General features: G+C 41.7%; 2 protein-coding genes and 1 pseudogene across 9 annotated transcripts; 2 read left to right on the forward strand and 1 right to left on the reverse strand.

Annotated features, from left to right (window-relative positions):
- Positions 1 to 143: 143 nt before the first annotated feature.
- On the forward strand, positions 144 to 5197 carry LOC109469247 (annotated as a pseudogene).
- A 50-nt stretch (positions 5198 to 5247) lies between these two features.
- LOC109469085 (probable serine/threonine-protein kinase kinX) lies at positions 5248 to 11087 on the reverse strand. The gene is made up of 10 exons (XM_019767468.1): positions 10411 to 11087; positions 9526 to 9589; positions 9140 to 9265; positions 8658 to 8800; positions 8026 to 8205; positions 7343 to 7421; positions 7055 to 7114; positions 6797 to 6868; positions 6489 to 6575; positions 5248 to 6228 (listed from the first exon to the last, which is right to left on the reverse strand). Exons 1-10 carry the CDS (start codon positions 11085 to 11087, stop codon positions 5248 to 5250), a joined length of 2469 nt encoding a protein of 822 aa, XP_019623027.1.
- Positions 11088 to 11251: 164 nt separating this feature from the next.
- LOC109469238 (serine/arginine repetitive matrix protein 1-like) lies at positions 11252 to 23630 on the forward strand. 8 transcript variants are annotated; one of them, XM_019767711.1, is made up of 20 exons: positions 11252 to 11343; positions 12235 to 12324; positions 12876 to 13001; positions 14517 to 14687; positions 15084 to 15220; positions 15658 to 15735; positions 16214 to 16303; positions 16498 to 16632; positions 17185 to 17253; positions 17617 to 17649; positions 18157 to 18189; positions 18869 to 19067; positions 19343 to 19454; positions 19596 to 19682; positions 19881 to 20031; positions 20398 to 21171; positions 21445 to 21589; positions 21887 to 22006; positions 22264 to 22321; positions 22756 to 22893. In XM_019767711.1, the coding sequence occupies exons 1-19, from the start codon at positions 11323 to 11325 to the stop codon at positions 22297 to 22299; spliced, it is 2607 nt and encodes an 868-aa protein (XP_019623270.1). In that variant the 5' UTR covers positions 11252 to 11322; the 3' UTR covers positions 22300 to 22321; positions 22756 to 22893. The 8 variants fall into 8 exon arrangements, with proteins under 8 accessions (XP_019623270.1, XP_019623263.1, XP_019623264.1 ...); XM_019767704.1 differs by lacking the exon at positions 22264 to 22321 and having other exon boundaries at positions 22756 to 23630; XM_019767705.1 differs by lacking the exon at positions 22264 to 22321 and having other exon boundaries at positions 16501 to 16632; positions 22756 to 23630.
- Positions 23631 to 23804: the final 174 nt, after the last annotated feature.

Consider the following 23804-nt stretch of genomic DNA (forward strand, 5'->3'; position numbering starts at 1 on the left):
TTGGCACCTTTTAAAAGTACTAAATACTTCTTAAACTAAAAATTGTATCTTGCCGTCCTGGAATGTCGGCTTATATATCAACCAATGTGCAGCAGTGTTATAATAGTTTCTCCGTGTGTTTACACAGGTTGGTCAGGCCGCACTCCATAGGGCCAGCAGGGACGGGCAGACTGGGGTAGTGGAGCTGCTGATTCAACATGGCGCTGATTTGGAGGCGAGGAACAACGTAAGTCCAGACAATCATCTCATGCGTGTGTAGTTAGAATTAAGGGACAGTTAATGATTGTTGAGAAATGTCTACACATCTTTGAATGTTGTCTGCTCTGTTGGCTTTTAGGGCCTGAAAATGCATTAAGCAGGGGGTCAATTTAAAGTTTCAGGTTCCCTAGTTTAATGATTGGTGCTGCTGTGGTGCTGCTGTAATAAAAGCTCAATTCAATTGCAATTCCTTTAACCTATGCCAAGCGGGAAAAAACTACACAAGATGTCTATTACATTTTAACTGATCATGAGACGACAGGTGCACACTGTCCTAGTTATTTTTGGTTGCATGCATATGTACTTGAAACACAAAACTTGTAAGGATAGGGACACAAATTTTGTATAAGGTTATGCTCTTTTCTTTACGCCATACAGTTTGGCGGAAACCAATAGACTACGTGCATGACCAAGACCGCCGACGTTTCCTAAAGGTTAGTAAAGGATTGTAGTGATGTTCTAAGAATGTAGACCATTTCAAAGAATGTAGACCACGTTGTCAGCATTCATACTTGAGCCTACTGCAAACAATCTTCCTATAAGGTTTTGACATCACAATACAATCATATGATTCATGATTATGGGCGAACAGGTGCCTATTCTGGTTTTTCTTAATGAAGAACGGCTGAAGAAATATGAGAAAGACTGCATAGATTTGATGTGATTTATTGAAATTGCAACAGTGCAATACACGTGGGACACAGGCAGCTGGTGTTGTGTCTCACACATAAAAACGAATAATGGACAGACAATAATCATTTTCACTTGAGCTTAGTGGGGAATGTCGTGTAAAAGTGCCTTTCCCAAGGGCACAAGATTGGTGGCATGTCAGATATCGAACCCGGGACCTCTTGGTTCCGAGTCGGGCACTCTGCCGTTGCGCCACACGATGTTACATACTGCATATTTTGATGATGAATGCTAAGTGGTTACATTAATCATCCAGAACCTGGCTACTGATGTTTCCTATCACAAACTGATGAAACAGTCCGGTGGGGAGAAAGTCGACAGGTTCAAACTGTGCCTCTGTGGACCACAGGAAGCTGGCAAATCTACTCTGATGGAAAGTCTGCAGACGGTACGACTATTAGAGTTTCAGTCTATTGAGAACAATGCTAATTAACGAAATGACATATCCAAAACACAAAGATACAGAATCGGCTACGTTTACACTTAAAGTGCATTTTTGTTTGCATACATGCAAGATTCTAGATCTGCAATTGTCAGAATACACAACAGTAAACTGTTACTATTTCTCATCTATTTGCAATTCCTGTGCACATGATTCAATGGTATATTTCTTATTAAATATTTCATAATTTTGTGATCATGTAGGGACCTTTCGTCGCCTTATTCTGGGATCGAATGCCTTCAGGCAATCGGCCACACGAGCCCACCCCAGGTGTCAATGTGGGAACAACCTACATTCCCGGTGTGGGGCAGGTCAGTGTGTGGGACTTCGCTGGACAGTCGGAGTACGCGGTAACCCATACCATGTTCATGGATGCAGAGAACACCATCTTCATTGTGATGTACAACATCATGGACGATATCCACACACAGAAGAAAAAGGTGACTAAACGATCATGTTTTACATAAAGACAAAACTGCTCTATAATGTATCTCAATTGGTTTCGATAGTAACTCATCTGTTTGTCACAGGTCCACTGGTGGCTGTGCTTCATCAAGTCCTGCAACACAAAGAGTGAGCCTAACATCATCCTAGTGGCCAGTCATGCAGACCAGACTGATACAGGTAGGCTATGTTACATCACAATACATGCCATGTATTCACTACGTACTACAAAGACTGTCTACAGAGCAATTGAAAAGGTATTCAGACTCAGGCAAGAGGTTTCAGGGCACTATGCCCTCCCAAAATATTTCGGCTACTCATTTACATACGTAGTACATGTTGTTTTTTTCATCAGGACATCATCATGCATCTTCCATCCTTGAGCTGATGAAGTCGGAGTTCAAGGGTCATCTAAACATTTCAGATGAAGTGTTCCTGCTTGACTGCAGGGTAACCCGTCAACCCGACATGTGGCGTCTTAAAGAGCACTTGACAAAACTGAAGACCCAGCTTCTAACAGTGAGTTGTGTTCTAATGCAACATTACTAGTCTAAACATCTGGCAATAGAATTACATTTTTCTGTCAACAATTCTATTGTATAGTTACCTAAACTACCAGACGGATTCTAGTATCTATATGTCTATTCTAGTATCTAAGATATTACTGCCATTACTGTATACGTAGTGCAAAACTTGTTGCAAATGACGATGTATTTGATTTTGACAAATTGCAAATGTATCCATAGTCGCTTGATCATCTATTGTAAAACTATACCCAACGGCAGCCCGTAACTGTTTTATTTAACTGTGTAGCTTCAGCGAGCCATTCCCAAGCTGTGCGCTGAGATCATGAAGTGCCTGCCAAAATGGGCTGAGGAGAAGTGCAACCCGAATTGTCCTGTCTTGCAATGGGCAGAGTACAAGGAGGCGGCGAAGGAGATCGACCGCTTTGTCGATGAGGATTTCCTGAAGACGTCTTCACGGTACTTGGATCATCTCGGAGAGGTGAATATCTTCTTAGCTCTCAGAATATGATATGCCATTCGCATTTATTTATAACATCCTCGCCAGTATGCACGTAAGCGATCGCCAGCAGCATGCAATCTCTATGCTCAAGTACATCAGTGTTGCTATTGGTCAGCTACTAGTTTCAACCAATCTGAATCTCCCTGCTAATACATGTATCTCTGGTTGAGTATCAAAGTGCAGTTTTCGTCGGTTCTTACGACCAGATTACATATAGATATAAATCATTTGTAGTTAATCGATGTTACTATCAAATTAATTACAGGAGAACTGATACAATTCAATGAAACATTTGTAATTGACTCATCAGTTTAGATCATTAGACATGAACCCATGGAATTCTTTGTATGTTATTTCAGATCTTGTTCGTCCCAACACCAAACGCCGACCCCATCATTGTCCTGAAGCCCAACTGGCTCTGCACCGATGTCTTCGGCAAAGTGATGGCACCAAGAAACTTCCCCATCCAACATCTTAGAACCGTCGACGATGTTGTCACGAAAGAGGAAATCCAGAAGGTGTTCAAAGATGTCGCCGACGTCGATCTCCTGATCACGCTGCTGCAAGAGTTCCAGCTCTGCCACTCCTTTGACGGACAGAAGTTCATCATCCCCGGGCTGCTGACCCAGACCATGCCTCCAGAGAAGTGGCAGCCGACCGCGAACCCCACCAAGACCGTGTACTTCGGCAAGCAAGTCCAGTGTGCCGACATCACCGACATGTTCTCCTCCGCGTTCTTCCCCCGTGTGCAGACCCGCCTGATGAGGGAACTGAAAAAGCGCCCGCTGCTGTGGAGAGACGGAGCCAAGTGTTTCGACTCCAACGTGGAAGGCCTCATCAAGCTTTCCCCAGACGGCAGTGCGGTCAACATCTGCGTGCGAAGCGAGCAGGGCGACAAGCCGAGCTGCCGGCAGATGCTCGAGACGATAGAGAACATCCTGACCAACGTGCTTGAGGAGTGCAGCCCTGGCACCAATACCGAGAAGAGGGTGCTCAGCGCTCGTGCACTGAGGGAACACAGAGAAGACATCTACTCCTACAGCATGGACCAGATCAACAAGGCCAAAGAAGAGGACGGCCTCGTCTATCACGACATCCTCGGCTTCTCAGAAGACGTCAATGACCTCCTGTACGGCGGAAGAGACGACGATGAACAGGAGCAAGGAGCTGTTGGAAACACGGTCCAACAGACGTTCGAATTCGTGTCCGGGACTGGTAACGTTGTTATCAGGGCAGGTGATCATGCTCACTTCGACATGGCAAGAATCATGCAAGGTAACCTGGGACAGCTACAGTTGGGGGGAAATGAGCCTGGTGACCTTGGACAGCTACAGTTGGAAGGAAATGACCCTGATGGCCTTGGACAGCTACAGTTGGAGGGAAATGAGCCTGGTGACCTTGGACAGCTACAGTTGGAAGGAAATGAGCCTGGTGACCTTGGACAGCTACAGTAGGAGGGAAATGAGCCTGGTGACCTTGGACAGCTACAGTTGGAAGGAAATGACCCTGATGGCCTTGGACAGCTACAGTTGGAGGGAAATGAGCCTGGTGACCTTGGACAGCTACAGTTGGAAGGAAATGAGCCTGGTGACCTTGGACAGCAACAGTTGGAAGGAAATGACTCTGATGACCTTGGACAGTTACAGATCGAGGGAAATGAGCCTGAGGGTGAAATGCATGAATGAGGCATTACTAAGCTTTGAATACATTTGTCAATGATGAATATGTATATTTTATATGGGTGAGAGAATTATGTACAGTTATAAGAAGTATACTCACAGTTTCATAAAATGTCAAGTTCTCCAGCTATTGTTAGTGTTATGTTAATGTTACCATTATGAAGTCATTAATTCAGTCTGAATATTGAAACCCTCATTGGTGAAACAGAGCCTGATCTAAGCCAAGCTGAATCATTCAGTACTCTCCATCATACAATTACAGTAGTTCGTAAGAACTATCTCTGGTAAAGTAAAGGATCATAGAAAATGAAACACTGTCAGTCAAAGGAGTAGGTTGTGAAGAAGTTGTGTGGATCAATGTGTTTTACTTTAGTGATATCTTAACATGGTTACCATATGATAAGTGTTTTGTAAGAGTTGGACAACAGAAGATCTACAACAGAAATGACACAACAATATTGCACAATATTGATACATTGTATTTTAAATACTTGCAGGAAGTTTATTGAAGGTAAAAGTAAGAAATCTTTGTCCAGAAATCAATTGTACATGTGATAAAATCAACAGAGCATAAAAGAAAATGATACAGAATGACAACTTTCTAAGATGTTTGTCCTCTTATTTTAATCAAGTCTTTCTCACCAATACCAAACAAGGCATTGATATCATTATTTTGAGTCTCTTTAGCTTATAACGCTATCATCAGTATCATAACTCTTGATGAGTGTTCGTTTTCTTTGAGGGCTTCTTTTCACTTGCTGTTGGTACTTTTTTCTCCATAGTTGATTTTGATGCATCATCTTTGGTTTCCTTGGAAACCTTTGATTTTGATGCATCTTCTTTGGTTTCCTTGGAAACCTTTGATTTTGATGCATCATCTATGGTTTCCTTGGAAACTGTTGATTTTGATGCATCATCTTTGGTTTCCTTGGAAACCTTTGATTTTGATGCATCATCTTTAGTTTCCTTGGAAACCTTTGATTTTGATGCGTCATCTTTAGTTTCCTTGGAAACCTTTGATTTTGATGCATCATCTTTGGTTTCCATGGAAACCTTTGATTTTGAGGCATCATCTTTGGTTTCCATGGAAACCTTCGACTTTGATGCATCACCTTTGGTTTCCTTGGAAACCTTTGATGTTGATGCATCACCTTTGGTTTCCTTGGAAACCTTTGATTTTGTTGCATCATCTTTGGTTTCCTTGGAAACCTTTGATGTTGATGCATCTCCTTTGGTTTCCTTGGAAACCTTTGATTTTGATGCATCATCTTTAGTTTCCTTGGAAACCTTTGATTTTGATGCATCTTCTTTGGTTTCCTTGGAAACCTTTGATTTTGAGGCATCATCTTTGGTTTCCTTGGAAGCCTTTGTTACTATAGTAACCTCTTCATCTTCATCCTCAGCTAGGAGTTCCTCCTCTTCCTCCTCCTCCTCCACCACGGCAAAGTCTGTAAATTCGTCCTCCATCAGTTCTTCTCTCCTCCTCTCTTCTTCCTTCTGTTTCTGCTTCTCCCTGAATTTGTCCTTGATTTCCTCCTTGCTGCTGTAGGAGTCATCGCTTGTCTTGTCGTCCAAGCCAGCAGATGGCTTCTTCTTACCCAACATGGCTGCCAGCTGGTCATCGATCATCTTCTTTATCTGCTCAGAGTACCTGTCCATCTGCTTCTTGCCCACATCCACTGCCAAGGCCTGTGGTTTATGAAGGGATGAACAGTAAGAGAAAAAGGAATCAAAGTCCTCTGTAAAGGTTTTGATTCTTTTTATCTGATTGTTTTCTTCAATATGTTAATGTCATAGTATCAATATCAATTATTAAGTTGAATTTCCAAGTACTTTTTTCCCTTGTGATCACTATACATGGTGTCATAAGTGGGATAAGGGCAAGTTTGGCCAAAGGCAAATCTAGCTAAGTTTAAACGTTGCTGGATAATTCAGGACAAAAGTCTCACCTCTTTGAGTTCTGCATCTTGGTCATCTGCGATCTCATTTAGGTCAAGGATCCTGTCTTGTAGTAGACCATTCAGGTCTTCCACTATCTGTATTAAAGAATAGAAAAATGTCTAAATCCAAACTTGATTTTATCAATCACATCAAGTTATTAAGATTCACAGTATCATGGTATGCTTTTTGATACAATAAACAACACACATGCAAATGAGATACACGTGCAAAGAAGCACTCTGTTGGACACATCAACAAGTTGCTATTATAATAATTTTTACTTTCAGAATGCTTTGGTGGTGTGAGACCTTCTTACCTCCCGTGTGAGATCATCCAGGTCATTATAGGCAAACACGAAATTCCCATTCTGGTCCAGCTGATCAAACATCTGTATAGAACAGTCCAAAAAAATTAATGTTAAACAGTATATAGGACTTATGAATATCTCGGCATGATGCTTCAGTTGAAGGTCACATGAAAATGTAACATAAAAATAGAGGATGACCTTGGGGTCATATGGGCACTTGAACTCTTGTATGAGTCGTATCCTTGACCATATCCGCTGTCCACTCACCTCTTGAGCCGCCTGGGTGCACTCATCTGTCCAGTTGGTCAGTTTTGATATCAGGCCATCCTGTGGTAGTCAAAGGACACATTTTATTACCTAACTGCTGCAATCAATCTTAAGCACTGAGCTTGCATACCAATGTAATGGGACAAGGGTTTATGAAAAGAGCTGGGTTGGCTTAAAACATAACAAATTTGGATATACCATATAGATGAGAAAAGTACTTTGCAACCTGAAAAATGTATCAAAACAAAACAATTTAATTGTTTTATCTTTGCTTATATGTATATGTACCTTCTTGAGCTTGCCCTCAAACTGCCTGAAGGTCAAGTTAGCTTCTTTTTCCTTAGGAAGGTATGAAACAAAGTGGGTTCTGTAGGAAAAGAAAAAGAAACCAACATGCTTTGCATATAATTTATCCCCAAAATCAATTCACACATTACATGTTTAAGTGAGCAAAGTGTCATAGAATTGATCATGTGCTTGTCATTGAATGCACTGTCGAATGGAGTTGCAGTTTGAAAGGAACCTGATAGGGGGCATGTCAAACTTCATCACCTAGTGCTAACAGGTACTGTAATTCCTGATTTTTTCACTGTACTTTTATGTTCACTGTTTTCACTGTCACTTCTGTACCATGAACTTATCATCACAGTTAACAAATAATTCCTGGACTTTCTTTTCCCTGCACCTGTTGCCACCGTGAATATATAGTTCGGTGAACGTGTCTATTTTTCTCAGACCGTGAAATTTTGCTACCGTGAACATAAAGTGAATTACAGTACTCTTTACCAACTGCCTATTGGTTTAGGAGATTGTCAACTTAAAGCTGCATGGAACAAGATGCAAGGCAAATGACCAATTCTGACAAGATCTGACAAGTTTAGCATCTTAGACCTTTAGTACAGAAGGGATTTGGCTACCAATTTTGTATTGGTGACACAAGGTCTAATGGAACGGGGAGAATATCAACTTACAGTAGATCCTGGCTGTTTTCTGTTTCTGTTTCCTGGACCTTGAAATCAAAGTCGGCCAAAGTCGGATCATCCGGCGCATCACCACAAGTCTGGGACAGCATCTTCACATACTTCTTGGCATCGTGGTCCCAAAAGATGTTCACAGCAATGTTACGTTCATATGAGTTCACCTGGTGGAACCTGTGCATAGAACAGAAAATTTTAAAGTGAGAATAAGAAACTAACACAGACACAGGCATATATACATAATACCGAATGCATGCTATTGTACAATGTTTTGTTTCTGAATATATTTCAATATTTAACCTGAATATTTCAAAGAAACAAGAATATTTCTTGGGGGACATTTATAGAACGGATTCAGGATTGTAACAAACATTACAGCATCAAATGTAATAGCTTATGGGCCTTTTTAGATGGTACAAAACACACAATGGAAGAAACACAGATGGATGGAAGGATGGATGGATGGATGGATGGATGGATGGATGGATGGATGGATGGATGGATGGATGGATGGATGGATGGATGGATGGATGGATGGATGGATGAAATGACTAATTTTTACTAGATATCCAATACTTCTGACCTATAGCCTTAGAACACATCCATAGTTAAAAAGTCCCACTCACCACATGTAAGGTACATACAGACAGTCTCCTGCAGTCATGTTAACCCTGTAATACTCCACCTCGCGCATGCCTGGGTACTCAGTAAAGTCTACTGCATCCACATCCAGACTGGAGTAGCTGTCTTCTGGGTGTGTTTTTGGCACCTGAAATAAAAATTAAACATAAAGTTTCAGCTAAATCTTACGCACATAAGTTAGAAACTATACAGCAAACCTCTGTGAAGGTAGCATACTAGTAGTTTATCCAGTTATCCCTATTCCCACTTATGATCCCATATGTACAATGTAATGTGCAGTTTGAAAAGAAGACACAAGGGAGATTGCCCTATTTTATTTAACTTCATTCACAAAGTGAACACAATATCTATTGGATATCAGTACATTAGAGCTAAGTTCATCATCATTCACTGGTTTCTACATCTTCAGTCCTTGAGACATTCTATAGCTGCGTGCAGTAGTTCTTGTAAGCTATGAAGTGTGTACCTTTTTCTTGTACTTCTGATAACTGATGAAGACCAGCTCTTTCCTGCCATCTAACAGACAGTTGATGTTGTCCAGGTTGTCATGGTGAAGAACAGACCTGGTTCCACCACTGCTGAACCAAAGGACCTGGGGAACACAACCAACCACTGCTGTCAATCATTGGTCACATGACATTGGGTACCCAATCAGTACCTTCTGTTAATCATTTAGAAAAATGCTGGGAATTTCATCATTCTGACAAAAGCTTCTCTGTATATAAATAGGTAAATTTGGTATGGCAGCTATACATGTATTGTTATCCTTATTTTTTCTACTATTTTTTCTATTGCAGACTAGAAAGAATAATGTGGCTTGTGAAAAATTAAAAAAAAATGTCATCACTTTACCGTGTCTTGCAGCATCTCAATGAAAGGCTCACAGAGAAGTGGTTTGGGCATAGGGACATCTTTTCTGGAACAATAAAAAATCAGAATGTTTCAAACAAAATTATTGGCAAGTGGTGGAGTTATTGTCCAAACACAAGTAAACAGTTAATTTTTTAGGAAAAAATGGAACGAACACACTCAAATCATCTGTTATAATCATTAGGCCAAACAAGAGAAAAACAAGTAATCCCTAACAGTACATATTGCAAACAGCACCGACAGATTGGTTATATTTCTAATGCACTAATGCACTAACTGTGCTATTCAAACTGAGATAGCTGTTATCAGTTTTTGTGTTTGAACCATTAAACATACATCTGTGATGTCATAGATGGGACTGACCAATCAGAATGTGCCACAGCTACAGGTGTGCAGTTTAAAAAGCTATGAGTAATGATTATCTTTTAGTTTAATATCCTTTTGTCTGTTACATTAAAAACATTATTGTTGTTTCCACAAAGTGGTATAGGTGTAAGAGTTAAGGCTGAAGCAGCTCCTATGATGTTTTATTTCTTAAGGGTGAAATACTTTATTACTTAACATTGCAAAAGGATATGCTGCCAGAAACTACAATGTATATATAAATGAAGATTGAATAAAAAGCTTCATTCAATATGAGATCTGAAATAGTGAATGGTGGGTATTTCCTCTCAATGTTCAAAATAGATTTTAGGTAATTTCATCAGATTTTCTACCTCTCTTTGTTACATGTATATGACTCGTACCTTTATAAAGCAGACGTTTTTAAGTTAATACAATTGTCTATCCTGTCTCTAAACACACCGACTGAATTCAACTTGCTTTGAGTGTGTTGGAGTATACAGCATAATATGATGAGTTACTTACTTTAGAAACTCGGGTACCGCTTGGACCATGTAGATGTCTTCTGTGGCGTATCTATCCAGGAACTGTCTCAGGGTCATCTCTGTGACTGGCTGTGTCCGGTTCTCCTTCTTCTTCGTCTCTACAAACTTAAACTCCGTGGCAGACTCGGGAAACGTCCGTAAATAATCGTCCGAGTTCCACCTTCTGTGGGCCACTGAGTCCTTCATGGCTCCCTTGAAGAGAACGGGAACAGAGGAGATGGCATATTCCTCGAGGAAAACTTTTGGGGAGGGGAAACCTTTGCGTGCGTCTACTCTCTTGACTGGCGCATTGGACCCTATTGGTTCTAAATGTCCAGGCCACAGAGATGGGTCGTCTTCTAACGTGACTCCGTTTGGAGGCCATACTTCTGTGTCTTCTTCGGGAACTTCTTCTTCTTGTCCACCTTTGACGCTGACGTCTTCAGTTTTCTTATGTGGTTTTACTTCGTCCTTTCCAGGTGCCGGCTCTGTTTTCTTACTTGCCTTGCCTTGGTTTTCTTTCTCTGGTGGTCGTTTCGTTGGTTCTGGCTTTACGTTCGCATCGTCGCCCTTTTGTTGCTTGTTCTTCGCGCCTTCTTCTAAACCCAGGATGACATTGACCGCTAAGACTAGTACTAGTAAGAGGAGAGCGATGAGTACCCATGTCGCCCGCGCCATGCTGCCTTCTCAGGCCGAACAAAAGAACAACGTGGCCTTCACATGTCCGTGGGAACCACATCAGCTGGCATAAAATGCTATCACAGGCCTTTCCGATACCGGAGGGCTAAAAATTAAACACGTACACAAACACACGTGTGTTTGTTGTCCTCTGTCACTTCCGGGTAGGCGCGGGGCAGCATGGGAGTTAATTTGTTCCTGATCACGTGGTGCCGCCCTGCGAAGTCGAGACAAGATGGACGCAGGATTCTTTCGGGTTTGTTATCAAATCTCTTCTTTATTCTCCCTCAGAATTTGGCAATTTTTCGATGCATTTGTAAGTTTAGATTGTGTAGATTTACCAGGAATTGCTTCAATGCTTCAAATTCGTGCAGAAAAGAGAAAGCAGACAAAGAAAGTGTTGTCTGACGACACGAGGTATTTTCCAAAATGGCGGCTATAATTTTCCTTGCACGCTAAAAGCAGACTAAACCAGTTTCACTTCTCTTTTGTTCCAAGTACAGGCTTTGGCTATACGAAAAAAGAGTTACCTAGATTTCTATATGTACAATTAGTGACTGAAATGTTTCTACTGGCTATACTGGATCGTGTATAATTTTCTTTTATTTGGCAAATGAGTAGTCTAACTCAAGGACGAAACAATAAAAATTCATTGGCCATGGTCTAATGATTCTAGCCAAGTTGTAAAGGTTAAAGCGTGGAACAGTAATTGTTGGCTATACTGAATATGTAGATATCCCAATATCATCTATGAACCTTTTTCAGAAGATAGTTTGTGATGATCATGAATAGAAGGGTTTATTTAACATGCCAGAGCCATCATTACAATGATGTTGGGCATCAAGGAGAAGAAGAAGAAGAAGAAGATTTTACTTAGAAATATGTTAACATGTGCTCAACAAAATTGGAACCACAAAATTGAAATGAACATGAATAATATATGATTGTAACGTTTCAGTTATTGAATGAAATGGTGCCAAAATGGTTGAACAACCAAAAAGCAGCTGTCCTGAGATGAATTAATTTGAACGCTGGTTTTCAGATTATTCTTAGGTGTTTTCTCAATTTGAGAAAATGCCTAATTATTATTTACCACACACACAAAACAAGAAACTAGTGTGATTGACCAACATCCGTTCCTCCACAGGGCACCAGTGCCGAGCAGGACAACCGTTTTGCCAACAAGCAGAAGAAGCTGCTCAAACAGATGAAGTTTGCAGATGGCTTGGAAAAGAAGGTATGTTGAGATGCTGTCTCTTTGCTCAAGCCTTTTCTAAGGAACAGAAGAAGGGGAAAGAGCCATATTCCTGAGTGTTTTGCTGATACATGTATTCTAGAAATGAAGTTGTCAGTTTTTTTATGTGGTACTTTAATTGGAGAGGAGGAAAATATCTTGATTGAGAAAGAGTAAGTGAAATTTGTGGACAACAGGCTATAATACATTGTACATGCAAGGACTTCAGCTTATCATTAGTAAACAAAGGTTCAAACAAGCAAACTGTGGTTCGATCAATCAATCATCCGCGGGCATCATGGTCTGATGCATAGCGGCCACAGTCATGCACAGGTCTCGCCAGGTTGATCTGTCACCGGCACAAACCCTCCAGTTGTCTCTGACACCCAGCCTCCCAACCCAAGTGTGGGGAAGAGCTGGTCTTCCCATCTTGCCCTAGGGCGGCCCCTTGGACGTCTCCAGGTTGGGTTAGGTTGTGAGGTCAACAGTTGGTCAAACTGTGGTTTGGTTCATATAATTCTTTTTTACACGTATTACTTTTTTTTCACTTACAGGTTGACATGACAAAGGTGAACATCGAGACCATCAAACCATGGATCAAACAAAAGATAAACGACATGCTTGGATTCGAGGATGACGTAGTCATTGATTACGTCTTCAACCTGCTGGAAGAGGAAAAGGTAATGCGGGTTGTGTCCAGTGACTGTGGAACCATACAGAGAAATGCAGTTATTTTGATAGGAATAAAGGTTCATTTTGTCAGATGTTGGTAGGGACTGTTACTTCAAGGTGCTGTGGTTCGTAGGAGCTTGAGATTAAACAGAAAGACCATACAACTTTCAGAATTCATGGGGTTGATAAGCTGTTGAAAATTGGAAGAGCGTTTGTGCAACTTGAAACTTATTGCAAATTTCTCTGGTTTGTCGTGATAAATGTATAAATATAGCATTAAAATTGCTGCGAGTTACAAGTACTTGACGTTCTAGATGTCTGTTGCAAGTTAGTTGATCACTATTAAATCTGATTCGAACATCTTCTTGCCATTTTCAACATCTGATAAACCCCATGCTTTCTTTCCACAATGTCTAGTGTAAAGGCTATTACTGACAGCTCACATGACTTTGTGTCTGTGTTTTCTCATTTGTTTACAACAAGTTACCACAGCAAATTTAGTGTTTGTTGTAGGGGCAAGGATCATTGTGCGCTCTACTTATTTTACCTGTTTCATTTCCCATGATTTTAGATTATTCTAAAATATTCTCACGTGTTGAGGTGAGTGTACGAGAGCAAGGACCCCCCATGGACCTGCTGCCTTGTTTTCAGGCCCCAAATCCTCTACAGCTCTGTCTGCCAGTCTTTAGGAGCCGTTGCCACGGTATTGTCATGGTAACACAGGGCCTCCTCCCAATATGTAAATGGTCGGTAACTGTCTTTCTTACCTAGACGAGAAAAGGACTAGCTTGTTGTTGTCGTAAGTTGAAACTGTACTCCTGGAGGCAGTTTTTTTGCAAGGTACACTTCTGTTTCAGTAGGGAGTTTCTGTTTTGTGCAGCCTTTTTACACAAGAAACATGATCTCACAAAAAGTGCACAAACAATCACATGTAATTATTTATGCAGGGAATACAAGTACAGTATGCACAATAAAGGCTTTGCCTTCTGGACATACCAGACATTGTGAATCCGTGGCTTGTAATCATTAGAATTTAAGCATTTAGATGACCTTTCATGTTAAACAATACGGCAAATTTAAAGGAGAACAGAAATATCATGGGACAAACATTCCCATGCCATAGCATTCAAAGGAGTTGAATGAAGTTATTGAGAATTAGCTTTCTCTTCATATTCCTAATAGAATAACCATCAAGAGTAATTCAGTGTTGGGCACATAGTTTACCAGATGCACAAGAATATACTTTTAGACTCACTACTAAATTTAGAGCATGGGTTCCTCCTTTTACTCCAGTGGTTAGATACTTAGTGGGCAACCCTGTCATAATCGAACAAAAATACTCAAATGAAGCACTTAAAAGACATGAGTGATTGTACTGTTAGTTACGTTGTATTCCAAATGATGCAAAGTTCTATGTTTGTATAAGAAGCTAAAGACCTGGTACTGTTAGGCTACTTTACAGTATTTCACTGATTTAAATACATTGTCTGATCAAAAGTCTTCCCTTATGTATTTTTCAACAGGAGCCAGACCCCAAATGTATGCAGATCAACCTGACGGGGTTTCTGAATGGGAAGAATGCGCGAGAGTTCATGGGGGACCTGTGGAAACTTCTGGTCAGTGCACAGGACAACATCGCAGGCATTCCCGCTGAGTTCCTGGACAAGAAGAAGGAAGAGATAAAACAGAGACAGGTACAAATACAGTTACAAAATTTTAATAGACATTTTATGACTTACTGAAATTTATTCCTGAGTCAACATAGAAATGTGTGAGCAAGGTAAAGCTGTCATTCTCAAATTGACCTGAAGGATAAGGTTTTATTTTTAAAGCTTTGGTAGTCAGACTGTCTTGAAAATTATTATAATTTAATTTTAATAGTCAAACTGGGACATTTAACCTTTACTACAGTATTGGGCTAGTTGCTTACTGTAGTAATATCTGTGATTGTACAGCTGTGTGGCCCAAGGGCTAAGGAAACAGAGTTGCACTCCCCTATATACGCCATATGTTTTTGAATGACCATATGTTTTTGAATGACTTGTTTTTTATATTAAAGTTTAAACTGAAGTTGGATGACTCTGTTCCAGCTTGAACAGGAGCGTATCCAGGCGGGGCTGAAGCGTTACCAGGAGCTGAAAGAACAAGAGGAGAAGGAGGAAGAAGTGAAAGTAGAAGAGGGGGAGGAAGAGAAAAAGGACAAAGCAGAGGGAACACAGGAGGACGGGTTAGTTCTTAGCATTTAAGAATTCTTACTATGATAGTGATCCAATATGTCAAACAATAGCAAGTTGGCACGTAATCTGTGAACTGTTTTGAAGATGTCTAATACTGAAGTAAATTTGGTATTGGAAAAGCATACTTTTTTTATCAGTCCTGACTTTGCCTAGCATTGTATGGTGTAGTCATCCCAAAGTGCAGTTGTACTGTGATACCTCTTTCCACTGAGGTGGCAACTGTGCAGTCTCATTAATAGAAAAAGAATTTCATTGATGAAGATGTGTCATGTCACACTTTTACGTCATAAATTGTTGTCCAGTTTTGTAGTCAATGGACATACAAATCAAGTTTTGCTGAATGGTCTCCCTTTAGTGGAAAGATGGTCTTAGTAGTTGTACATGACATGTTGTACTAACATGTGAACGTATGTGTCACACACACCAGCACACACACTGGGGAGGCCGCTAAGGAGGAGTCTCCCACCCAGGCTAATCCTGCCTCTACTCCTCAGCCTAAGAAAAGGTAGTCTGCACCCTCAAGCACTCACTAAACCATGTGTGTCTGTCTGTTACCAGTACCTGTTGGTTTGTTACAGGATAACTGAAACATTACTGGATTTTAATCGGTTTTGTTTTTTTTGAAACCCAGGTGTTGGGTAAAGTGATTGAATATTGGGAAATGTCTAAATCTGTATCTAGGATTTCTGAAGGGTTGTTTCGATTGCAAGGTGGTATGTGAGGGCACACCATAACAAGACCAAGTGTTATGCACAGGTCCCTATCACTCGAGTATCATGGCATTGTAGGATACATGTTCAGTACTACTTTATCCTGGCAAATTCCTTTAATTTTTAACATGTCCAGGTCAGTAACACTTTTTGCAATCTCATGACAGTAAATCCACCTAAGTCAATGAGAATTTTTTTTTCAAAATAAATAAAAATGATATTTGGAGCTTCAAAGTGCATGTTGATAACCTCTTGTATTATCCCTTTTTTTAGCTCAGAGTCCAAGTCTCCTTCTAAAGAAGAACCCAAGAAAAGAAGCCCCTCTCCCAAGAAAGCGGAAGCAGACCCTCCTGCAAAAAAGAGGTAATGATGACTCACATGGGAAATCAGATAAATTTGTTACATCAAAAGCATCAGTGGTTTAATGCTTAATCCTTAGCCTTTTTAGACCATTGCAGCCACTTGGAATAGAATGACTTAAAGTTTATGTTTTGTTAAAAATCAAAAGACATCTTGATACCAGGTGAGCCACGTTAACTGTTCTTTCTTCCCGTCAGTAGTAGTGAACATGAAAAGAAGCGGGACCGTAGGCGGTCGCGCTCGCGATCTCGCTCGCGATCCAGGTCCAGATCCCCGCGCAGATCTAGATCCCCCAGACGAAGCCCTCATCGCAGAAGGCGGCGATCCTCCAGGTAGGAGCAACCCGTGTCTTATTATCACCTCAACTATGGAGATGATGTTTTTCCAATGTTATGGATTTTTATTTACCATTGTAAATTATGATGATTTCTGTCAGTTGCTATTACGTACATTGTACTATTGAAGTGTTATGTCTGACCCTGGACATAACAACTTTACAGACTGACAGTACTAAGTTTCAGAAGCACTGTTATACAGTTGTACATTTGGAATGGATGTATTTCACTTAGCCTGGGACCCTGGGCTTATACAACTATTGCTACCAATTTTTTTGAGTACTCTTCTTGTCATCTTACTTTTTAAGGACACAAACTTGATTCTTTTCTAAATTTAGAAGTCTTTGGTGTTCAGGGCATTAGACAGGACATGTTGAGAGAAAGTTATAGAGCCTGGCAGTAGTGTAGTGATGCTAGATCACAGCTCTGTTATAGCGACAGGAGTGCACCCTTGACTGGTGTAGCCTATTGTTGCAGACTAAGGGTGCCCAGAAAGCCTGAATCTCAAAGGGCCAGGTGAGACAAGTACAGGTGTTTCTCCCGTCTCAGGTCCCGATCGCCACGCCGTCGCTCGCCGCCACGCCGCAGGTCCCCACCGCGCCCATCCCGACGCAACAGGTAAGACTGCGCCCAAAATCGCTACATAAACGTCTGTAGCTTTAATTCCTTTAAATTGTGATAGCAGTGTAATGAAAACACACACTGAAGAGACAGATATAATGGATACTTCAACTGTGGCATATCTAAATTAAAAACTGTTCATGTTTGTACATGTATGTAAAATTGATACAGATTTGTAGTTGTAAAAGCTTGTAAGTGAAATGTGGTGGTTGCAAAAAAGCATAACAAGTCAGAAGTAATTTTTGGCTGGAGAGCATGCTAATTTTGATTCCCACCCCCACTCCCAAGTCCCTGCTCTATAACTGAAAGAGAAAGGAAACTGCATGGCCCTGATGGTGTGTCTATCTATTTATATTATAGAGCTGACAGGGGAAGAGGTTGGATGACCCAAAGGTACTTTCCTCCTTAACGACTTTTGTGTTGATGACTCTAAAGTGTGGTGTGAAGTGTTGGTTTAAAAAAAAACTTGGTGTGAATATTGGTGTTGTGGCATCGGCTTTTTTTTAGAGTTGGAAGTATTTGTGGGATTTCTTGAATGCTGAACAATGTTGAAAAAACTTGAGTGCTCTACTACTTCTATTAAGCATTTCTTTCTTTTCCATGCACTGGAGAGTCTTGTGGTACTCTGTACTCATCTACTAGTAGTTGGGGTGGAAGGATTAAAACTTTAAGTTGCATGGAATGGTTAAGGTGCTTTGTTCTACCCAGCTAGTTACTTAGGAGTGGTAGTGTTTGAAATGTAGATTGACAGACAAGAAGGTAGATGATAATCGGCTGTCTTCTTAGTGTGCTTGCTGTGTGGGTGTTAGTTGTTGCTTTCTGTACAGCTGCCCATTCGCTCTCACTGTGTGTCAGAACCGACTCTGTTTCACAATCACATGTACTTTATTTGTACCGTAGACCTCAGAGGGGGAGAGGTTGGCTGCTACAAAGGTACAGCTCAACCTTTCTCTGTTGGTGTAAAAAAAATGGAGCTCCCGGCAGCTTTGTAGCTCCTTGCGCTGGTGCCGGTGCCTGAAAAATTTGACTGCGCAGGGCTCATTGCCCAACATAATTTTTTTTGCTGCATTTTTTTTGCATGTTGCATTTAGTAGTGTAGCTGCTGAAAAAAGTAGAAGGGTTGTTTGCTTTGTGGCATTTTTTGTAGGTTTTTCTAGTCTTTTTTGTATTATTATTGACAGGTCCTTCTCCTGAAATTGAAACTGGACTAAAAAAAATTTCAAACCTTACCTGTATTGCTCAAGCAAAGGTATTTGATAATTGGGGTTTCGAGAAATTTTTTGCATATTCTCATATCTCTATCCACTATTTGAAGTCAACTTAACAGCTAAGAGACAAAGTGTATTTGTTGTCAGCATGGGAGAAAATAAAACTTTTCTAGTAAAGACCAAATGTGTCCTTTTGATATTGAAACTGTGTTTCCTACTTGGGAATTTGTCCCCACAAACATACGTTCTCGTAGGGTATTTTACATAACTGTTTTATGATTTTATGATTGAATAAAGAAGGTTTGTTTGGTAGGATTGAAAGCTTCATTGTATCATCTCCATATAGCAAGAAGAAAATTGCCACTAGGTATTGCCACTGTTGCTTACAGTTGTCCATTTTTCAGGGACCGTCGCAGAGGGCGATCTCGGTCCAGGTCAGCGAGCTCCGGATCGTCGGGTTCATCTGGGTCCAGGTCACCAGTGAGGCGTCAGCGGCGGCCATCTTCCCCAGCCAAGCGGTCCCAGAAAGCAGCCCTGTCACCCAGCCGCAAGGACAAGTCACGTTCACCCGAACCCAAACAGAAGGCTGAAGCAGATGTCAAGGTGGAAATGTTGTCTAGTCTACTTAATTGTCTCTACTACCGTGGCCCCTTACATTCATGCATTTGGGGGGGTTGCAAGGGAGTTGAGGTTAGGTGAAAAACTTGTGGGACATATGTACCATAAATAACAATTTCTTGATGCTTAAAAATTCTAACTTCTAAATCTAATGGCTGTTCCAAAATTTTTTGTCTGGACCTCCAATTCTGTATAACCCTGCACAGCAGTTTTATATTGTCTGGAGCATCACTAAGTCTTGTGCCCTGTGTTAACCCCAGGAGGAGAAGAAGATTGCGGTTGTTCGGCCCCTGGGCTCCCCCTCCCCACCCCCGGCACACTACAAGGCAAAAATGGAGAAGGAGAAAAGTCGGGATTCAGGGGAGGCTGACGGTATGTGACCTGTACTTTTCTTTAGTATCTCTCTGTTTCATGTTTGTTACTTTATATGCACAAAGTTTACCCCGGTATGTTGTATGTGTGCTTCACGAGCCCTGTAGTTTCCCTGTATTAATCATTACTTTTCAACATTAGATGCTGGTCCTGCATATGAATATGTACCAAAGCCTGATGGTCTGCAGCAGAGACGACAGTACAGGAAGCAGCACTCCTCTCCCTCAGGTAAGAAAGATAAAAAGATTGCCATTGCTGTTTGTTTGTTTATATGATTCATGAATGTTACGTACAATTTTTGCCACTGTGTTCTGAGGAATATGAAATTAAAGCTTTTTTTAATGGTAAATATAGTTTGTGTGTAATCTTCTGCTGTTTTTGTGTCTAAGGTCTGTGTTTGAGGTTGACCAAGAAATTTTTGTTTAGATTCCTCCTCGTCGTCGTCAGATGAAGATGACAGGAAGAAGCCTGGGAAGGACAGTGGGCGGCGGCAGCGGTCGTACTCCAGGTCCCGCTCCAGGTCTCCACGCAGACGCAGAAGGAGCTCCTCCCCAGACAGGCGCAGGGCATCTCCAAGGTGAGCAGGCTGTTTCTTAAGAAAGTCAACATTTCTCGTTGAGAATCTGTACTCAGTGTTAAAGTAAGATGATTTTTAGGATAGTAGGATTTTCTTTTACACAACAAGTACTGTACCCCACCTGCTTACGTTTGATGTCTGTCAGATACCTTCCTAAGAGCTTTGAAAAGAAGAAATCCTTGTGTAGCTTATGTAGGTGGCCAAGTTTGGGTAGTGTTATTGCTGCTAAAGTGCCACCTACATAGGCCACACATAGCAGCAAGAAACAGAACACAAAGTGTTATGCTCTACTAACTGATGAAATTGTTTTTGTAAGATGATTTACAGATGAAAACTGATGTGCCATTTTTCTGCATATTTCAACAGGAGACGTGGCAGATCTCCGTCCCCTAGAAGACGCACCCCCTCCCCAATCCTCCGCAGACCGCGGTACAGTCCCTCCCCTCCCCCTCGCAGACGACGGCGCTCGTTCTCCCGCTCTCCCAGGCGCCGGACACCCTCACCAAGAAGAAGGGGAACCCCGTCTCCGAGAAGAAGGGGCACTCCGTCGCCCAGAAGACGTACCACCCCCTCTCCTAGAAGACGTACCCCGTCACCAAGAAGACGCCGGACGCCGTCCCCACGTCGGCGCAGAAGCCCGTCTCCTAGGAGACGATCGATGACCCCGCCACCACAGAGAAGACGTCGCTCCCCCACCCCGCCCCCCAGGCGTAGATCGCCCCTCACTCCCCCTCCACGGCGGCGTATGAGCCCGTCTCCACGTCGATCACCCAAACGGGCCCGACCCAGCAGAGATCATTCCCCATCTGCTTCCCCTCCACCGAAGCGACGTGCCCCCTCCCCCCACAAGGAGTCCCCATCCCCCGTCCGTAGACGGCGCTCCCCCTCTCCCCCTCCCCGGCGTCGCCGCACGCCCTCCCCACAGCCCAGACGGCAGTCCCGCTCCTCCCGCTCCCCACGCAGGATGTCGGGATCCTCGCCCCGACGTAAACAGGACGTGTCGCCCAGACGCAGGTCTGCCTCCTCCCCACGACGCCGGTCGGCCTCGTCCCCACAGCGCTGGTCAGCTGGGTCACCAAAGAAACCAGTCAAGGAGGTGTCTCCAAGTCCTGTGAAGCGGAGGAAGAGAAGTGCTTCAGGGTAGGTATATTACAGGCACACCAAGAAGAATTGTCGCTTTGGGCATGTTGATGAAGCTTCGAAGTTTTAGATGGTTATGTCAATGCAGGTAATGAAATACTAGTACACAAGAAACCAGCCACTCAAGCAACTGTTTCAAGTAGCATCCACTGTTTTTTTTGTCATTGACATTGGTCACAATACTAGGTAGATGGTTAATGGAAAGTATTGCGAAAATATTTGTGTACTGCAACTTCTGCTTCAATGAATTGAGAATGTTTTTTGTTTCGGTAGCGAGAGATCCCCATCTCCAGATCGAGCTCCCGTGGTTAAGAAGAAGCCGTCTCGCTCACCCTCGGGCTCCAGAAGTCCATCTCCTAAACCAGCCCCGAAGAAGAAGAGCAAGAAGGAAGAGTCAGGGTCTGAAAGTGCTGACAAGGTGAGAATGTTGCTGCAAGAGTTGGATTTGAACTGACAATGTGTTTTGTGCTGTTCATGCAATGTCCTTTCAAATGCCACAATGTAACAGCTTGTGCTTGAATACCGGTAAGCCAGTTTATGGTTTGAACTGTGCTGTATTGTGATGTATGTAAAATCCCCATGCACAGTTGAAAATCCCCATGCAACTATGAACCAGCCTATTGTTGCTTACTCTGTAGTCACTGATCCCTAGGTTTGTCTTGAAGTGTTATGTAGTGAGTGGTGAATTTTTTCATGATTTTTCGTACTTGTTTAGGAGTCTGATGCTGAAGTGAAGAAGAAGTCCAAGAAGGAGAAGAAGCACAAAAAACACAAGAAGCACAAGCACAAGTCCAAGCACAAGAAACACAAGAAGGAAAAAGAGGAGGAAAAAGAGGTGGATTGATAAGCCCCTTTTCAATTTTTGCTTTTGTGCTTGAAGTACAGATACTGCCCTACCCCCTGTGAGTTCCTAAAAATCCCATGAATCCAAAATTTTTGTAGTCTTAGCCAATCATGATATGTGATTTTGGACCAATGTATCTAGTCAGGGGTGTCAGGATTTCTAGGTTTGATTGCAGATTTTCCAAATTGTTAGAACACGTTGTGGAGTGCATCATATTGCTAATATAGAACTTTTTACATTGGTCCTAGGGGGAGTCAAATGTGGACCAGGACCTCTCAGGTTGATGGACAAAGAGGAAAAATTAATGTAAATATCTACCTTATATGAACCAAAGGTCTGTGACAGTGGATTGAGGTGTTTTGTGTACCCCTGTACCACCAGTATCTTTCCCTCTCCTGGTTTAAAACAAACTTGATTTTGATAGAAGAGGTGACTTCCTCTTTGTCAAGTTTCTTTGTCATTTCTGCACAGTTTGTTGAACGGTTGGTTCATAAAACCAGTTGTTAACAAAACCATAGTTAGAAAAGGTTATATCCAAAACTCTTTTTGTTACAAATAAACAAGCCTGAAAGCTTTCTGCCAGAGATATAGTTCTGTAAACTTGCTGCAGTGATGACCACATGTGTGTGTTTTAAGAACCACCATTTCTGTACTTTCTTGTAGTGGGATCAAGTAGACAAGTCTTTCACACAAAAGATCAAAATATAACACAAAGTTTGCTTCTCTGTTGTGTTTTCCAGGGTTCAGAAAGTGGGGAGGAGGATGACAACCTTGATGAACTGGAGCGAAAGTTACGAGAGCGAGCGCTGCAGTCCATGCAGAGCAGAGCTAAGAGCTCCAAGTCAAACTCCCCTCAAGATGAAGACTAGTCTAGCAATGAGCCAGTTCACGGTTTTGAACTGTGCATGTGGCGTGGGGTGCACTGTTGGTAACTTGTCAAATTTGAAGGCCCATGAGATATAAACAAAACTTGTTTGTACATGTATAACGCATGGTATGGACAAGATGATGATGGACAAGAACTGTTAGGGGCCATCGTCTTTGACATTACGCCTGCACAGTTCAAACCATGAGCTAGCATATTGTCTTAGCATACCTTATGTTGTAGGTTATACAATTGATGTAACAGCAAGAAAATGAAAGAAAAGTAGCTCTGTTCTTTGAGCCTTTGTTCAATTTTATTTGCTGAATAATACAATACTAGTAGTCAGAATTGTAACAGTTAAGACACTCGGTTTAGTTTTGGTTGGTGAATTTTAGGTATCTTCAAAATTGAATGCTGTATGTGTACATGAATATGTTTCTTTCTCTTTAGTTGTTTATTTTAGCTGGACTTAGTCCAACTGAATGGTTGTCATAGGTGGACATGGTCCATCTCAATAGCTGCTCAGTTTTTTAAATGCTCGATTAAGAGTTCAGCGTAAAACTGCCACTTTGGGGGATGACTTTGACTTGACTGTTATGGACATGTGTATTAGAACTGGATAGTATTAGTAGGTATGACAAGTAATCAGAACTGCCAACTGATAGTACATGTACAAGAATTGTGTTTTAGTTGAATGAAAGGATGTACAAGCGCATGTATGGCCAAAAGAATTAAAGTAGTTGTGCTGCATGTTTATGTGCTCATTTACTTAAATTGATGTCAGGGCCAGCAAGTGGCTAAAAACTGGTGACGGGTAATTTGCCTACCAATAATTTGCATATGCCTTCAAGTAATTTGCATGCAACAGCAACTGTATGAATACGTTATAGCTGTGGAAACTACTTATGGGTAAGCCAGGGATAT

This window comes from Branchiostoma belcheri, unplaced genomic scaffold (assembly GCF_001625305.1).
Source record: "Branchiostoma belcheri isolate BF01 breed outbred unplaced genomic scaffold, Haploidv18h27 scaffold20, whole genome shotgun sequence".
In the NCBI taxonomy this organism is placed as follows: domain Eukaryota; kingdom Metazoa; phylum Chordata; class Leptocardii; order Amphioxiformes; family Branchiostomatidae; genus Branchiostoma; species Branchiostoma belcheri.